This window comes from Colobus angolensis, unplaced genomic scaffold (assembly GCF_000951035.1).
Source record: "Colobus angolensis palliatus isolate OR3802 unplaced genomic scaffold, Cang.pa_1.0 Scaffold19, whole genome shotgun sequence".
NCBI classification, from domain to species: domain Eukaryota; kingdom Metazoa; phylum Chordata; class Mammalia; order Primates; family Cercopithecidae; genus Colobus; species Colobus angolensis.
In genome coordinates, this window is record NW_012115043.1 from 13,743,462 (window position 1) to 13,760,885 (window position 17,424).

A 17,424-nucleotide genomic window follows, 5' to 3' on the forward strand; every position below is an offset into this window, starting at 1 on the left:
TTGGCTGGATATGAAATTCTGGGTGTAAAATTCTTTTCTTTAAGAATGTTGAATATCGGCCTCCACTCTCTTCTGGCTTGGAGAGTTTCTGCCGAGAGATCCGCTGTTAGTCTGATGGACTTCCCTTTGTGGGTAACCTGACCTTTCTCTCTGGCTGCCCTTAACATTTTTTCCTTCATTTCAACTTGGTGAATCTGACAATTATGTGTCTTGGAGTTGCTCTTCTTGAGGAGTATCTTTGTGGCATTCTCTATATTTTCTGATTTTGAATGTTGGCCTGCCTTGCTAGGTTGGAGAAGTTCTCCTGGATAATATCCTGCAGAGTGTTTCCAGCTTGGTTCCATTCTCCCTGTCACTTTCAGGTATACCAATCAGACCATAGATTTGGTCTTTTCACATAGTCCCATATTTGTTGGAGGCGTTGTTCATTTCTTTTTACTCTTTTTTCTCTAAACTTCTCTTCTTGCTTCATTTCATTCATTTGATCTTCAGTCACTGATACCCTTTCTTCCAGTTGATGGAATGGGTTACTGAAGCTTGTGCATTTGTCACGTAGTTCTCTTGCCATGGTTTTCAGCTCCATCAGGTCAATTAAGGACTTCTCTACACTGGTTATTCTAGTTAGCCATTTGTCTAATCTTTTTTGCAAGGTTTTTAGCTGCTTTTTGATGAGTTCGAACTTCCTCCTTTAGCTCGGAGAAGTTGGATCGTCTGAAGCCTTCTTCTCTCAACTCATCAAAGCCAGTCTCTGTCCAGCTTTGTTCCATTGCTGGCGAGGAGCTGCATTCCTTTGGAGGGGGAGAGGCGCTCTGATTTTTAGAATTTTTCATCTTTTCTGCTCTGTTTTTTCCCCATCTTTGTGGTTTTAACTACCTTTGGTCTTTGATGATGGTGATGTATAGATGGGGTTTTGGTGTGGATGTCCTTTCTGTTTGTTAGTTTTCCTTCTAACAGTCAGGACCACTCAGCTGCAGGTCTATTGGAGTTTGCTGGAGGTATACTCCAGACCCGGTTTGCCTGGGTATTAGCAGTGGAGGCTGCAGAACAGCAAATGTTGCTGCTTGATCATTCCTCTGGAAGCTTCATCTCAGAGAGGTACCCAGCCATGTGAGGTGTCAGTCTGCCCCTACTGGGGGGTGCCTCCAAGTTAGGCTACTCAGGGATCAGGGACCAACTTGAGAAGGCAGTCTGTCCGTTCTCAGATCTCAAACTCTGTGCTGGGAGAACCACTACTCTCTTCAAAGCTGTCAGACAGAGATATTTAAGTCTGCAGAGGTTTCTGCTGCCTTTTGTTTGGCTATGCCCTGACACCAGAGGTGGAGTCTACAAAGGCAGGCAGGCTGGCTTCCTTGAGCTGCAGTGAGCTCCATCCAGTTCAAGCTTCCTGGCCACTTTGTTTACCTACTCAAGCCTCAACAATGGCAGTCCCCCGGCCTCACTGCTGCCTTGCAGTTCGATGTCAGACTGCTGTGTTAGCAATGAATGAGGCTCCGAGGGCATGGGACCCTCTGAGCCAGATGCTGGATATAATGTCCTGCTGTGCCGTTTGCCAAGACCGTTGGAAAAGTGCAGTATTAGGGTGGGAGTTACCCGATTTCCAGGTGCCATCTGTCACAACTTCCCTTGGCTAGGAAAGGGAATTCCCTGACCCTTGCGCTTCCTGGGTGAGGCGATGCCTCGCCCTGCTTTGGCTCATGCTCGGTGGGCTACACCCTCTGTCCTGTACCCACTGTCTGACAAGCCCCAGTGAGATGAACCTGGTACTTCAATTGGAAATGCAGAAATCACCCATGTTCTGCGTTGCTCACACTGGGGGCTGTAGACTCGAGCTGTTCCTATTCAGCCATCATGGAACCGCCACTCTTTAATTGTTTTCTAGGCAGAGAAGAGTACTCATTATGTACCATGTGAGGTATAGATGAGAGGGAGAGTTAACACTCTGTCTCCCGTTTGAGTTGGCTCTGCCTAGATGAAAGCTGAGAGAGGCACTCAGTCCTGGGCTCACCTATTCCAGGGAATGTTTCTCTGTAATTTATATTTTTCTAACATTATAACTTTCTAACAAGTTTCCATGTGTTCTGTGTTCATATTCACAGAAGATTTGTCATTGGGGTTTTTTCTTTTCGTTTATTTTTACCCCATTTATGATCCTTCTTGCCATTATACTCTAATTCTGTGATTTGTGATTATCCATCTAAATCCAATACCTTCCTCACAAGAGTCGCTAATATGTTTTTATGGGGAAAGAACTTGAAGTCTGAAGACCCAGATCCAAGTCCAGGAGCCTCAACTTAATCACTGGTACCACTTTGGACTTAAGCTCTCTGTGCCATATTTTTCTGTTGATAAAATGCTGATAATGATAGTTGCTTTATTTTTTTCATAGAGTTTTGAGTGTAAAATGAGATAAAGATGTGAAAATTATAAGGCTCTACCGAAATTGATACCATGTTTTCATTCTTTTTTAAATGATTGTAAAGTTTTAAAATACAAATCAGATTATCCTACACTATATACTCCTTTCAGGAAAATTAGTAGAGTTATTAGACAAATAAAAATAAATAAAAATGAAGTCAGACAATTGTAAAGCAACCGTAGGGCATCATAATACACATGGACTCCCCTTTATCCTCCTGGTCTTGCTACTCAGATTGTGGTCTATGGATCAGAAGCATGAGCCTCATCTGGGAGCGTGTAGAAGTGCAGACTCTCTGGTATCATCCTAGACCTGTTGATTCAGAACATGCATTTTCACAAGATCTCCAGGTGCTTAGTGTGTACACTGAAATTTGAGAAGCACCATATAGTATCTCATGTACCACTGGTAGCATTCAAGATGATGCTATGCAGTAAACAAGTAAACTTTTTTTTAATTTTAATTACTTGGTTTGAAGAATATTAGAAGAACATATTACCAACCCATGAAACCTGTTATTTTATAGATTTTCCTTGTGGTAAGGCTAACAGGTGAGTTAATTTAACACAGATTATTAAGTAAATGATAGAGCAAATGATTCTTGGAAATGGCAAAAATTATGAAGGTGGCTTTTGTAACTGGTCTTAGGATAACCCTGATCTAGAAGCTCAGTGGGATTCATAGCAGGGTCTTAGTAGCTGTGAATGACTTCTGGGGTGCTATTAGCCCTAGCTGAAGGTGGCCCCAGAAGGCTTAGCTCTTGTGTTTGTCACGCACCCCAGGTCAGACTAGGGTTGTCATCTTTCATCATCCACTGAAAATGCAAACAGATTACAAGGTCTAGGGACCTTTATTTTATTTCAGTTGTGGATTACATGTGCAAGATGTACAGGTTTGTTACATAGGTAAACATGTGTCATGGTGGTTTGCTGCACCTATCAACCCATCACCTAGGTATTAAGCCCAGCATGCCTTAACTGTTTATCCTGATGTTCTGCCTTGCCCTGCTCCTCCCCAGAAAGGCGCCAGTGTGTGTTGTTCCCCTCCCTGTGTAGATGTGTGTTCAGCTCCCCCTAATATATGAAAACATGTAATGTTTGGTTTTCTGTTCCTGTGTTAGTTTGCTGAGGATAATGGCTTACAGCTCCATCCATTGTCCCTGCAAAGGACATGATTCTATTCCTTTCATGGCTGCATAGTATTTCATGATATATATATTTTTATATATATGTGTGTGTATGTGTATATATATGTATGCATGTGTGTATGTGTGTGTGTGTGTGTGTGTATATATAAAATATATATACCTACATACACACACACACACACCCCCCACATTCTCTTTGTCCAATCGGTCATTGATGGGGATTTCAGTTGATTCCACATTTTTGCTATTGTGAATTGTGCTGCAGTGAACATACATATGCATGTATCCTTAAAACAGAATGATTTATATTCCTTTAGGTATATATTCAGTAATGGGATTGCTGGGTAAAAGGGTATTTCTGGTTCTAGGTCTTATAAGGAATTGCCACACTGTTTTCCACAATGATTGAACTAACTTACATTCCCACCAACAGTGGGATATTAGCCCTTTGTCAGATGAGTAGATTGCAAACATTTTCTCCCATTCCGTAGGTTGCCTCTTTACTCTGATGGTACTTTCTTTTGCTATGCAGAAGTTCTTTAGTTTAATTAGATCCCATTTGTCAATTTTGGCTTTTGTTGCCATTGCTTTTGGTGTTTTAGACATGCAGTCCTTGCCCATGCCTATGTCCTGAATGGTATGGCCTAGGTTTTCTTCTAGGGTTTTATCGTTTTAGGTCTAACATTTGATTCTTTAATCCATCTTGAATTAATTTTGTATAAGGTGTAAGGAAGGAAGTGATCCAGTTTTAGCTTTCTCCATATGGCTAGCCAGTTTTCCCAGCACCGTTTATTAAATAGGGAATCCTTTTCCCATTGTTTGTTTTTATCAGGTTTGTCAAAGATCAGATGGTTGCAGATATGTAGTCTTATTTCTCATTTCTCTATTCTTTTCCATTGGTCTATGTGTCTGTTTTTGTCCAAGTACCATGCTGTTTTGGTTACTGTAGCCTTGTAGTATAGTTTGAAGTCAGGTAGCAAGATGCCTCCAGCTTTGCTCTTTTTGCTTAGGATTGACTTGGCTATATGGGCTCTTTCGGTTCCCGAAAGAAGTCATTTTTTAAAAATTTAATGAAATTTAAAGTCATTTTTAAAAATTCTGTTAAGAATGTCAGTGGTAGTTTAATGAGAATAGCATTGAATTTATAAATTACTTTGGGCATTATGGCCATTTTCATGATGTTGATTCTTCCTATCCATGAGCATGGAATGCTTTTCCATTTTGTATCCTCTCTGATTTCTCTGATTGGTGGTTTGTAGTTGTCCTTGAAGAAGTCCTTCACTTCCTTTATTAGCTGTATTATTAGGTACTTTATTCTCTTTTTAGCAATTGTGAATGGGAGTTCGTTCATGATTTAGCTCTCTGCTTGTGTGTTGTTGGTGTATAGGAATGTTTGTGATTTTTGCACATTGATTTTGTATCCTGAGACTTAGTTGAAGTTGCTTATCAGCTTAAGAAGATTTTGTGCTGAGACAGTGGGGTTTTCTTGATACAGCACCATGTCGTCTGCAAACAGAGACAGTTTTACTTCCTCTCTTCCTATTTGAATATGCTTGCTTTCTTTCTCTTACCTGAGAAAGAACTGGCCAGAACTTCCAATACTGTGTTTAATAGGAGTGGTTAGAGAGGGCATCCTTGTCTTGTGCTAGTTTTCAAGGGGAATGCTTTCAGCTTTTGCCTGTTCAGTATGACATTGGCTGTGAGTTTGTCATAAATGACTCATTATTTTGAGGTATGTTCCATCGATACATCTAGTTTATTGAGAGTTTTTTAACGTGAAGGAATGTTGGATTTTATTGAAAGCAGGCTCCTTTCTTTGTCCCTTCAACTCTTCCCAAAAGAGTTCAAGCACAAAAATAGCCTTTATTTTTAAATTTACTACTTAGACTAACTGTAGGGGCTAGAAGATTCTGTCTCTTTCCCTGTGTTAGCCTATAGATGAATGTTTATAAAATATGTGAGCAGTTTATCCAAGAGACTTTTAATTCCTCATAACTCAGTTTCTCTTAAGATTTTTGTCTGCATTTTCTTCCCTTTTACTTTTTTCAGTAACTTGTGACATTATATAACAGCTAAATTTTCAAGCATCTAGAATGTGTAGGGGGAAATGGTTTATGAATTGCCATGCCGTGCTTGTGTAGTTGCCTTGTGAGTTTTTTTCTGAACCATTCCAGGTTCCTACACGTGCTGCTAAAGTAAACACCTGTGCTCTTCTGTTCATCTTCCCATTTTTTTCCTCAGTCCCATTTGCACTCTACCTTGACATTACTCTCTGATTCTGTGGTTTGTGACTATCCACCAGAACCTATCACCTTAACCAACTTAGAAAGTTCAGTTGCAGAAGATTTTCTTGCAAATGAAACTCTATAGCTTATTGATCAGTGGTGTTGCTCCTCATGAAAAACCTTTTCAGAGACTTACAAATTAAAAAAGCATGGTAACTTGTAGTCTTGTAAAGAATGATATCCAGAAGATTCTTCAGTTGTCTGCATACAAAGGTAAATAGTTAATTTGATGTTTAAAGTATTACTCAGACTTCATATTGTCATCCTATGGACAGTTGCAACATCTTCGCTATTTTTTGTTGTAATAGATATTTTAAAATAATTTCATACAGTTGCAGAATCCAGCCTACTTCTGAATTTCTTCCATTTAAAATAATATACATAAAACAAAGTCGAGAGATAAGTAGCAGATTGGGGGAAAATCTTCACAATATTATGACAGAGGCCTAATTTCCTTAATATCCGTAGAGCTCTTCAAATGGCTAAGAATAACCCAATAGAAAAATAGCAAAGAATATAAGCATGAAAAGATGTTCACTCTCATATATCATTAAACATAAATCAAAACAAGTTATGGTTTTCCAGCTGTCAGATTAGCTGAAATGAAAATGTTGGAAAAACCTCAGGGTTAAAGAGTAGGAAGAATAGCATGGTGTTCGAATTATGAATTGTTAAAATTTTCTGAAGGGTGATTTGGCAATATTTATGAAAATGTGAAATGTACTTACACTTTGATCAAGAAATTCCATAGATAGGAAAAGATATATACGTAATGATAGTCTTTGCAGCATTATTTATAATATCCTAAACTGAAAGTGACTTCTGTGTCTCTTAGGAGGATTTACAGTAGTAACATTGTTTATTGAGCCCATGGAATAACCTGCAGCCACTAAAAAGATGTCCTAGCTTTACAGGAAACAAAAAAGGGGGAAAAACAAAATGTAAAAGACTGCCTAATATGATCCCATTTGTATATAAAAAAACAGGAGGATAAGAGGATCCTATAAATACTTGCATGTGAATAAAAGTTCTTGAAAAGAGGAAACAGTTAATTATGGAAAGAGGGGGTAGAGAGATCAGAGATCCAGAGGATAGAAAGTGACAGTGGGAGAGAGACCAAGACTATAATTATTTAAAAAATAAATAATTTTGAATTTGTCAGAACAATTTTGTATGATAAATGTGCTTTAGATGTGTTGAGAGACTGATAAACAATCTGATTCATATCAATTCTCTTTTCCCAACCCACACGGTCCTCCTGTCCCCACCTTCATTTCCACCCCTAGTAGTTATGCTTTCATGAATATTAGCTGAGTGTTTTTACTTCCCTTGGGGGACTGCTTTCGAGAGAGAAAACAAGTATCAGTGAAGTGGCCAAAGGGCCGGCAATGGAGGGAAAAATAAAGACTTTGCCCAGTATTGAAAATGAAAAGCTATCTGCTAAAAATGAGCCATTATTTGATAATTTTAATTAACCATTTAAAATAATTCAGATAAAAGCAGTGACATTTTCCTGAAGAAGAATTTGGTTTGCACTTCCTGTCTAATTATTTCAGTTGCCTATTACTCCTGTAAGGAAAATAAGGTTATTAAGCTTTTCTCAAGCTCTTTTTCTTTTAGCCCCTAGGACATTCTCATTTCTATGTCTAGTTCGGGGGCAGATGCTTTGGATTATTGATGGAGGTCTTTTTAGAAATGGACTTTTACCTTCTTTAAATAGCCCTGGACATGCGTATGTCTCACCACTACCCAGGAAGTACATTTTGACACCTGGATTGAGTTTTGAAATTTATCTTTTACTCCTCACTTTTTCCAGTTGCTCCACATTTTAAATTTGCCCAATAGCATTTTACGTAGTTTATTTTAATACTTCAGAAAGTTATTTAAAGGTTTGTTGACACAGTTTTTAAATCAAACAACTGTTCTACATGTTATTTTAATATTTAACATAAAATTCAGTTTTTTCATGTTTTTCAGCTCTCCCCTCTGCCACCCTGAGGACTTCTAGTATCATAAATTTGTCCTTCATTTTGCCTTAGAGATCCTTTCCTCAGTACTGCGTTTGGGTGTCTGATAGAGATATCCTGTGCCCAGTGTTAGGCTTCTACAAGCTTTCATGCACAGCTGAGTAGGATGTTTTTCAACTTCATTTCTGTTTTTTGTTTTGTTTTGTTTTGTTTTGTTTTGTTTTTGCAGCCACCGAACTTCTCCCTCTGCAATTTTTTTTTCCTGATCTAAACTTTCTGGGAGTGATCAAGCTTTTTTTCTTTCAGATGGAGACTATTTTACCTTTACAAGACATGAACCCATTGGAGTGTGTGGACAGATCATCCCAGTGAGTGTATCTCCTCGCACCTCGTATTTATTTTCATTTGACCCAGTTCTCTTAAAGACACATAAAACGTGGTCCTCAGCGATGTGTGTTTTCCATTACTGGGGAAAAAAAAACTGAGCTCATGTTGTTGACATATCTTTAACAGCCTCCCTGCAAATGCTTATTTGAACAGGTTAATAGGGTTTCAGCTCTGTTACCAGGAGTTGAATTCTCAAGTCGTGGAATTCTCATGATTAAAATAAGCAAAGCACAGTGTATTAATAACCTGCCCTTCATTATTATGTCCATTCTGCTTATGGAAAATTAATGCTTTGTTATATTTGTTTATTTTTTAGAACTGTGACTCACCATCCTTCCAAGCATATTATTTTATATTATCTTTTAATCCCATTCTTTCCCACTGTTTCTTTTCACAAGAATCTAGATAGAAGATGCTACAGAAGACACAGCAGTACAGTTAACGTCACAGTCATAATTGAAACCATGCCGAGCTGCTGTGTGTCTTGTAAAGAGAAATAGATGTAGTGCTTAGTGTTTGGATTGGAACATTAAACATTGTGCTTTTGTTCCTCTCTCTCATGCACAACCTTTGTACAATACAAAACATGACCAAAGCTTCTAACAGTACTAGCTAATAGTTCTGGCAGGGATTTCAAGGGGATGCTCAAAGTAAACTCTTTTATAGTATAGACGGGAAGTTTTCTTTTTTCAAAATACAGTAGTATAACTGACGATAATCTTTGGCATTGGGAACCAAAGATGTGGGGAAGGTATAATATTTGTTTGAATAATTGATAAATCCCGGATTACTGTGAAATTTATTAGAGAATGCAAAGGTAAAAAGAGAGGTTTGGGTTAAGTTCTTTCGCTCCTAAAGGCCCTAGGGAAATCCCACTTGGATCAGCTCTGGGACGAGGTCTGTCACCTTCCTCGTAGGATTCAAACTTCCCTTTCTTGCCCTTGCCTACACTCTCAATGCTGCAGCTTCACTGACAGGACAAGAGTTGCTTGTCAGCCAGCTCTGGCTCAATTACTGCACTTCAAGATTTATACACTGTAGATGGAATTAAAACATTACTATGGACTCCCAAGTTTATAAACAACTAAGGGGAAAAGAAATTGGGTGTTTGGTGAAGGCAAGACACTTGTATATTTTTGCAAGCTTGCCAGAGCCAGTGAGAAGCCTTCAAGGATGGCAGCTGAGATGCTTCAGGCAGAAACACATTGTGGTCAAGGGCTGAAGCCAAGGGATGTGGATTTCTGTTTTCTTTCTTAATGAAATTATCAATGACACCTGATAGTACTGAGGTTCATGCCTCATCTTGTGACAATACAAGCTTAATATCCTTTTAAAATCAGTTTAAAACATTTTAGACCCCAACTTCATCTACTCATGTAAATGTACTGTAGTCTCCAATAGCTTCTTTTACAGTGGAAAACAGACAAATGAAAATTTTTGCATACTCATAAGTATATGCACTTTATTTTTTGCAATCATGTATGTTCATGACAATGCATGTATCTAAAGAAAAAGTACTACCTTGAAATACACATTGACTTAACTATAACTCATAGTTAGAATTTTCTTTTCTAGTTCTTCCATGTTGAAGAGCTTTTCATACCAGTGTGAAAATTCTGATGTAAAAATCTGAGATGCAGGAAAAAGTTTTCATACATGAGAACTTATTGGAACCAAAGCCTAATTTAAAAACACGTGAAAACAACAGTGACCAAAAAATAAAAATAAAAATAACAAAACTCCCTTTTCACCATGGGATTTCTTTTGGTGGGTAGTTGAAATACAGTAATTGGTTGGTCAAAGAGAAAAGGAGAGATTTCCAAGGTCAGTGCTATTCTATTCTTAATGAAGTAATTGAAAATCTAAACATCTATACTTTGTAGTGTTCCAGATTTATGTTGAGGAGTAGTTTGAGAAGTATGAAAAGTCACAGCTTGAAAACAAAGTAGTGGAGGAATATTTTTCCATCTATCAACTTTGAGTTTTTTCCTTTCAGTGGAACTTCCCCCTGCTGATGTTTGCCTGGAAAATTGCTCCAGCCTTGTGTTGTGGCAATACAGTAGTTATTAAGCCAGCAGAGCAAACACCACTCAGTGCACTCTACATGGGAGCCCTCATCAAGGAGGTAAGAGAAGCGGACTTCAGGAGTGCTTCTCACTCCCCTTAGAGCTGGAGCCTACTAGAGCATATCTCATTTAACATGAATGCATCAGCTTTCATCAGCCACATTTCCTCCTGTTCTGTTTTCTTAGGCTGGCTTTCCTCCTGGGGTCGTCAATATTTTGCCAGGATACGGGCCAACAGCTGGGGCAGCAATAGCTTCTCACATTGGCATAGACAAGATTGCGTTCACAGGGTCTACTGAGGTAGGTATCTGAAAAACCAGGGATTAAAGAACAGTCTTGCGAATGAGTTGAGGGGTTACAAAAACAATAAAACTAGTACCCATAGGCTAGACACCAAAAGGGCAGTGAGTACCCAAGCCCACAGAGGATAACATCAGTGTCATAGAACACTGGTGGATGTGAAAGCAAAGGCACACAGGGACCATCTGACCGCACAGATCTCTGAGCATTTTTGTGATACCATCTGTGTAAGAACTATCCCAGAATCAGGGGTTCTAGCCACTTTGTTGAGTCAAGAACAGTAGTGGCAGAAGCAAGTTAAGAAGCTGGAAGTCTAAACTAGTCTCTGGTAAGGAAAAGAATGGAGACACAAGCTTTCCCTTCTCATTGTTTGGACAGATCCTGTAAGTGCAATTGGCAACTCACTATGCCCCATGAACCATAAGAGATGATATAGAGCAGGGTTCAGCACATTTCTTCCTGTATAGGGCCAGATAGTAAACGTAGATTTTGCAGGCATTGTGGTCTCTGCTGCAACTACTCAGCTATACCATAGTGTCACCAAACAGTCATATATAATACTGAGTGTGGCTATGTGCCAATTAAAGTTTATTTATAGACATGGAAATTGGAATTTTTACATAATTTTTATGGATTACAAAATAGTAATCTTTTTATTGTTTCTAGACATTTAAACTTGCAAAAACTGCTTTTAGCTTGTAGGCCATACCAAAACAGCAGGATTAAATATGACCCATGGGCCATAGTTTACAGATCCCTGTTACAGAGTCACAAGTCAGCTTAGGAAGATTTATAAATGTTACTCAAATGTCTTTGGTTCAGGTAACATATGATAAAGTTTTATTCATTGTTTCAAGTAGAACCTCACAGATGACATCATCATTGAACAAAGGATGTCTGCAAGTATAGAGCAGTGCTGTCTAATAGAATGAGAGCAACATTTGTCATTTAAAATAGGCTAGTAGCCACATTAAAAAATAAGTGAAATTAATTTGAATAACTTTAATCCAGTATTTTCAAAATATTTCAACATATAATCACTATAAGCTATTAACACAATATTTTGCATTCTTTTTCATATTCTTTCTTGGAAATATGGTATGTGTTTTACACGTACAGCATCTCTTCAGACTAGCCACATTTCAAGTTCTCCATTGCCATGTGTGCTACTGTATTGGGCAGCACAGATCTAGAAATGTTATATCAGTTGATACAGAGTTAATTATACTTGGTTAAATTAATAAAAGATTTATTAATACATTTGAATATCAATTCACAGATTACTGAGTTTTGTGTTCGTCAAGAGTTAACCTTGTTTGTTTCCAAACATTTTATTCTAGTTGTACTTGTTACTGTAATTTTTTGATTTAAATATTTCATTAAACTGCAAAGTTTAATGCTTTGAAAATATTTACTAAAGGCTAGATACTAAGAAAAACTAAACACGCAGTCAGTTAGGAGTAAGCAAGGCAACTGTAAAAGACTGGGGAAAAATAGAATGGGCACCTGGAATTGCTTTGCAAATGTTTTTAAGTCCCTATTTCACTTTAAAGAAATTGAAACCAGAAATCTTAAACAATAATTTAGGGGTGTGATTTAATCAGAAGAGACAGTTGGACCCATAATTAAAGAAAAGTTATTGGTTCTATATCAAAAGACGGGAGAATGAATATACATATTTTTGAAACCAAAATGAAATATTTAGAGTCAGTCAAGAGGCTTCTATTGTGTAATTTTTTTTTTTGACACGGAGTTTCACTCTTTTGCCCGGTCTGGAGTGAAGTGGCGCAATCTCGGCTCACTGCAGCCTCCGCCCCCCATGTTCAAGCGATTCTCCTGCCTCAGCCTCCCAAGTAGCTGGGATTATGGGCACCCACCGCCATGCCCGGCTAATTTTTTTATTTTTAGTACAGACGGGGTTTTGTCATATTGGCCAAGCTGGTCTCAAACTCCTGACCTCAGGTGATGGTCTCCCAAAGTGCTAGGATTACAGGCATGAGCCACGGTGCCTGGCCTATTGTGTAATTTTTGTAAATAAAAATGACAGCAGTACCTGCATCTCTGCCGTTTATTTTTAATAGCTGTATAGAATACTCTTACGTCAGTATATCATAATTTAATCCTGTATTAATGTACTCTTGAGGGTGTTTTTTCCACTTATTTTTCCTATTAGACTACTGAAATAAAAACCTTTGGAGACCCAAGAAAAATTTTACTTGTGTGTGTGTATATGTATTTATAAATCTTTGTATACATGTATGTATATATGTATACACACGTATATAAATGTACATATTAGACACTCAGTTGGATATGGTTCTAGAAGTGGAATTGCAAAATAAAAACATATGTATAACTTGCTTACCAAGAAGGCCTTAGAGTAATGGTTTCATTTATAAGAGGTCTTTTTATGTTAGGTATGTTAATCTTTTGTTTGTTGTAGAATTTGAAAATATTATTGTTTGTTCTTTGCTTTTTAATTGTTTTAAAACAGTTGTTTGCCATGTGCAGATTTTAAATACGTGTAGTCCTCTCCTTTAGTCTTTCTCTGACAGCTTCTGGATTTCCTGGCATTTTTGAATGACAGGAAATGTAGGTACTGACATGACAAGGTGTTATCTCTTGTTTGATCTATTATGCTGTCATTTTTATTTACAAATCTTTAAGATTATACAAATGGCCCTTAATATTTTCTCTCAGTACTTTTATGGTTTTGTTCTTGTTTAAATCTTTAATCTGGTTGGAGTTATTTTCAGGTATAATGAAATGTGAGGGTTGTTTATAAATGAATGTTCAGTTACTTCAAAACAAATTTATTAAACAGTCTACCCCTTTGTAATGCATCTGAATATAACGTAACGTTACATGATACGTTTCCATATGTGATACATTTCCATATATACATGTTGGCATAAATGTAATTTGATTAAAAGTAATGGCAAAAACTGCAATGACTTTTGCACCAAACTATACAGGAAATTTCTGTTTTAGAGCTTATAATTTTGTCTGTTCTTTCACTACTACTAGACTGCCTTAATTACTAGGTTTTGTAAGATAGTTGTTACCATAATGTAGGCAAGATACCTTCTTATTTGGTTTTTCAAAGCTTATTTATTCTTTTAGAAGACATTTCAAATCGATTTTCTAAGCACCTTATGTTACTCTAAAAAAACTTTCATTGGAATTTTGATTGGCATGACATTACATGTCTATATCAAAATGAGGAAAAGTGTTGTCTTTAGCATATCTTGTAGTGCAGGTCTACTAGTGATGATTTCTCTCAGCTTTTGTCTAAAAAAGGCTTCATTTTGTCTTTACTTTTTAATAACTTTTTTCTGGATATAAAATTCTAATGTGACAGTTTGTGTTTTGTTTTATTTTACTTTCAAGACTTTAAAGATAATATTCTGGCATGTTTCTGACTTTACTGTTTCTTATGCAGCAATCATTCTTACCTTTATTTTACTGTAAGTAATGTTTCTTTTCCCCCAGACTGGTTTTGAGTTTCTTTTTGTCAGTTTTCAGCAATTTGATTGTGATGTGCTTTATAGTTCTCGTCAAATTGGGAAACATTTGGACCGTTATTTCTTCAAATCTGTTTTTTGCTTTCTACTTTCCCCTTCCATTTACAGATACGTTAGATCATTTGTCATTATCTTAAAGGTCACTGGGACTCTTTTATTCCTTTGTGCTTCCGGCTCGGTAACTTTCATTGTCATCTTTGGAGTTCAGATATTCTTCTGTAATGCTTAATCTGCTTCAGAGATTTCATTTTTAAGTTCTAGAAATTCCATGATTTTTAAAATATAAGATACTTTCTTCCTCACTACACCCCCTCATTCCTTTAAATTTGTGTAGACATATCTGTTTTAAAAACAATCCTTGTCTGTGGCCGGGCGTGGTGGCCCACACCTGTAATCCTAGTACTCTGGGAGGCCGAGGCAGGTGGATCACCTGAGGTCAGGAGTCTGAGACCAGCCCGGCCAACATAGTGAAACCCCAGCTCTAGTCAGGCATGGTGGTGCACACCCGTAGTCTCAGCTACTCGGGAGGCTGAGTCAGGATAATTCCTTGAACCCAGGAGGCAGGTTGCAGTGAGCCGAGATCACACCACTGCACTCCAGCCTGGGTGACTGGAGTGAGACTCCATCTAATAATAATAATAATGAAATCCTTGTCTGTTTTAACTTCTCTGTCGTTTCTGGATTTATTTCCTTTGACTGGCATTTTTCCTGTTTTTGGGTCGTTTTTATTTTGTTTATTTTGAAAGGATACTGGACATTGTGACCATTATATTGTTGAACATACAGATTTTGTTGTTTTTCTTTAAAGAATGCCAAGGTTTGTTTTTTTTGTTTTTGTTTTTTGTTTTTATCAGGTAGTTAAGTTACTTGAGGTTCAGCTTGTCTCTTTTGGAACTTAATTTTAAGCTTTGTTAAGACTAGTTTATTCTTATTAATAAGTAGAAATCCTGCTGAGGTTTCTAGTGAATGTTCCCAGTGTTCCACAAGATCTTTCTTATCTGTCTGGTCAGAACTCAGTGAGACCATCATATTCTCCTTTGGTCTCCTCATCTCCTATTGCAATCTAGAAAGTTTTGGCAAAAAAGGATTTCCTTTGTGTTCCTTTTCTCTAGATTCATAGTCCCATACTGCCTGATATCCAATGGTTGAATAAAACAAGTTCATATACTTTTCTAGTTGTTCATAATGGTAAGACAAGTCCAGTGTCGGTTGCTCTATTACAATTAGAAGCAGAACTCTCTCTGGCACCTTTTGATTAATTTTGATATTGTTCTTTGATTTTCTTTAGGTTTTCTGCAGATCGCCTTTACAGTTACTGGGGTTACTATTTTATTTACTTCAGTTGGTCAAACCAAAGTATTAGGAGTACAACCACAAGGACATACTGGATTTGAAAAAGCCCAAGTAACTCCTTTTTCATCTTTGAGTGAGCTGATTTGCTTATCAGTTTAGTCTTGATTTTATAAATTTTACTTTCAGAAGATGGCATTTTCTGGTCATATATGAAGATTTGTGGGGAGAACATTCTCTTAGGAGTCTATCCCTTAGGCCTTCTCAGTACCTCAAATAGTATCTTATGTATGGTAAACATACATTGTAAATATTTGTTACTACATGGAGGAAAGACTGAATTTGGTAAATAAAAACTTAATCTCAGAGGTAGAAGGTGAGGTATCAGTAGAACCCTTCCCTTCTTTAAAATGCTACCGTAAGCATAGGGTTTACTGTTTTTTTACTTCATAGCTATACAGTTATGGACCAGCCACTTGGTTTTGTACAAAATCGGTTTAATAATAGCATACATACCTGTTTCTCAGGGTCGTGAGAATGAGTATGAGAATGAGTATGAGTTTGGGAAATTTTAAGCAGTAAGCAAAAGTTAGTTTGTAATGTGACATCAGCATCTCAAGAAGGGAGAGATCTCTAGGGGTTGGGTGGTCTCAAGGTTTCAAGACAAAGAGGGATTTGGTGGATCTGTAGGATATGGATAAGTAGAGTGAATTGGGAAGAAGCGGCAGTGTTAGTCAACAACTAGAAGAGGGGAACACAAAGTGTTAGTGGAACAGCATAGGGATTGTGAAGGGACTGAGGAGAAATGTTGGGAGTCAGATGAACTGGAAAATAATATGGTACAAATCAAGGCATTGGAAAGAATTCTGGGTGAAAAAATTGTGGCCAACATGTAGAAGATATCACAAGAAAACTATATACCAACATCTTATGAGTATAGATGCAAAAATCCTAAGCAAAATACTAGCAAACAAAATCCAGCAATATATAAAAATGATTATATACCACGACCAAGTGGGATTTATTCCAGGAAAGCAAGGTTGGTTTTATATATGTAAAAAAATCAATGTAAATACACCATAGTAATGGAATAAAGGACAAAAACCAAGTTATCATCACAGAAGAAACATGTAGAAAAATGTTCATAGCAGCATTATTCCTAATTGCCCAAAAGTGGGAAAAAATGTCCATCAAATAAGCTGATTAACAAAAAGTGGTAGTGGTCTATCCATACAGTGGAGTATTATTCACCTATAAAAAGGAATGAGGTATTTATACGTGCTACAGCCTGAACGAACCTTGAAAACACTATACTAAATGAAAGCACTATACTAAATGAAAGAATCCAGTTACAAAAGGCTATATCATGTGACTATATGAAATGTCCAGCATAGGCAAATCTATAAACAGAAAGTTGATTAGTAGTTGCAAAGGACTGGGAGAATGGAAAGGGACTGCTAATGGAATATGAACTATCTTTTGGGGTATTTATGTCCTCAGATAGAAGTAATGGTTGTGATGGATACACAACTCTGTTAATATACTAAAATCCACTGACCTGTACACATCAAAAAAGTGGATTTTATGGTGTATGAGTTACATCTCAAGCTGTGAAAAATCAATTTTACGAAGTATTAAAGGCTTTACATTTTGGATATTAATAGCCAACATTGATTTAGCACTTTCTTTGTATTAAGTACCTGCTAAATACTTTGAATCCATTATTACAACAACCCTACACCACAGAGCAAAATGTGGCTAAGAGGGGTTAAATTACCTGCCCAGGGTTACATGCTCGTAAGTTGTAGGGCTGACAGTCACACACCACCATATTCCATGTTACAGTGGTACACTGCCTCTCAGGCTAAGGGACTGTACACCATCCCATAGGAGGAGGGAGCCATTAAAATTCGGAGTGACATATTAATGGGGGTACTTAGGAAGGATAATTTCTCAGTGCAACATGCTTTGCTGAATGAATGGTCAAAAAAGAAAGGTCATAGACACACTGTAACTCCATTTTTCTCCTTTTTTTTTTTTTT

The 17,424-nt window shown here is 37.3% G+C and overlaps 1 protein-coding gene across 4 annotated transcripts in view; it reads left to right on the forward strand.

The window, feature by feature from the left end:
- ALDH1A2 (aldehyde dehydrogenase 1 family, member A2) overlaps positions 1-17,424 on the forward strand; it is a 323,505-nt gene that overhangs the window by 275,085 nt on the left and 30,996 nt on the right. For 3 of the 4 annotated variants that reach the window (XM_011940511.1, XM_011940510.1, XM_011940514.1), the window contains exons 5-7: positions 8,122-8,183; positions 10,199-10,327; positions 10,455-10,568. In XM_011940511.1, the coding sequence (XP_011795901.1) occupies positions 8,122-8,183; positions 10,199-10,327; positions 10,455-10,568 (305 nt within the window). The remainder of the gene's footprint in view (positions 1-8,121; positions 8,184-10,198; positions 10,328-10,454; positions 10,569-17,424) is intronic. The other variant, XM_011940513.1, reaches the window with a different exon arrangement.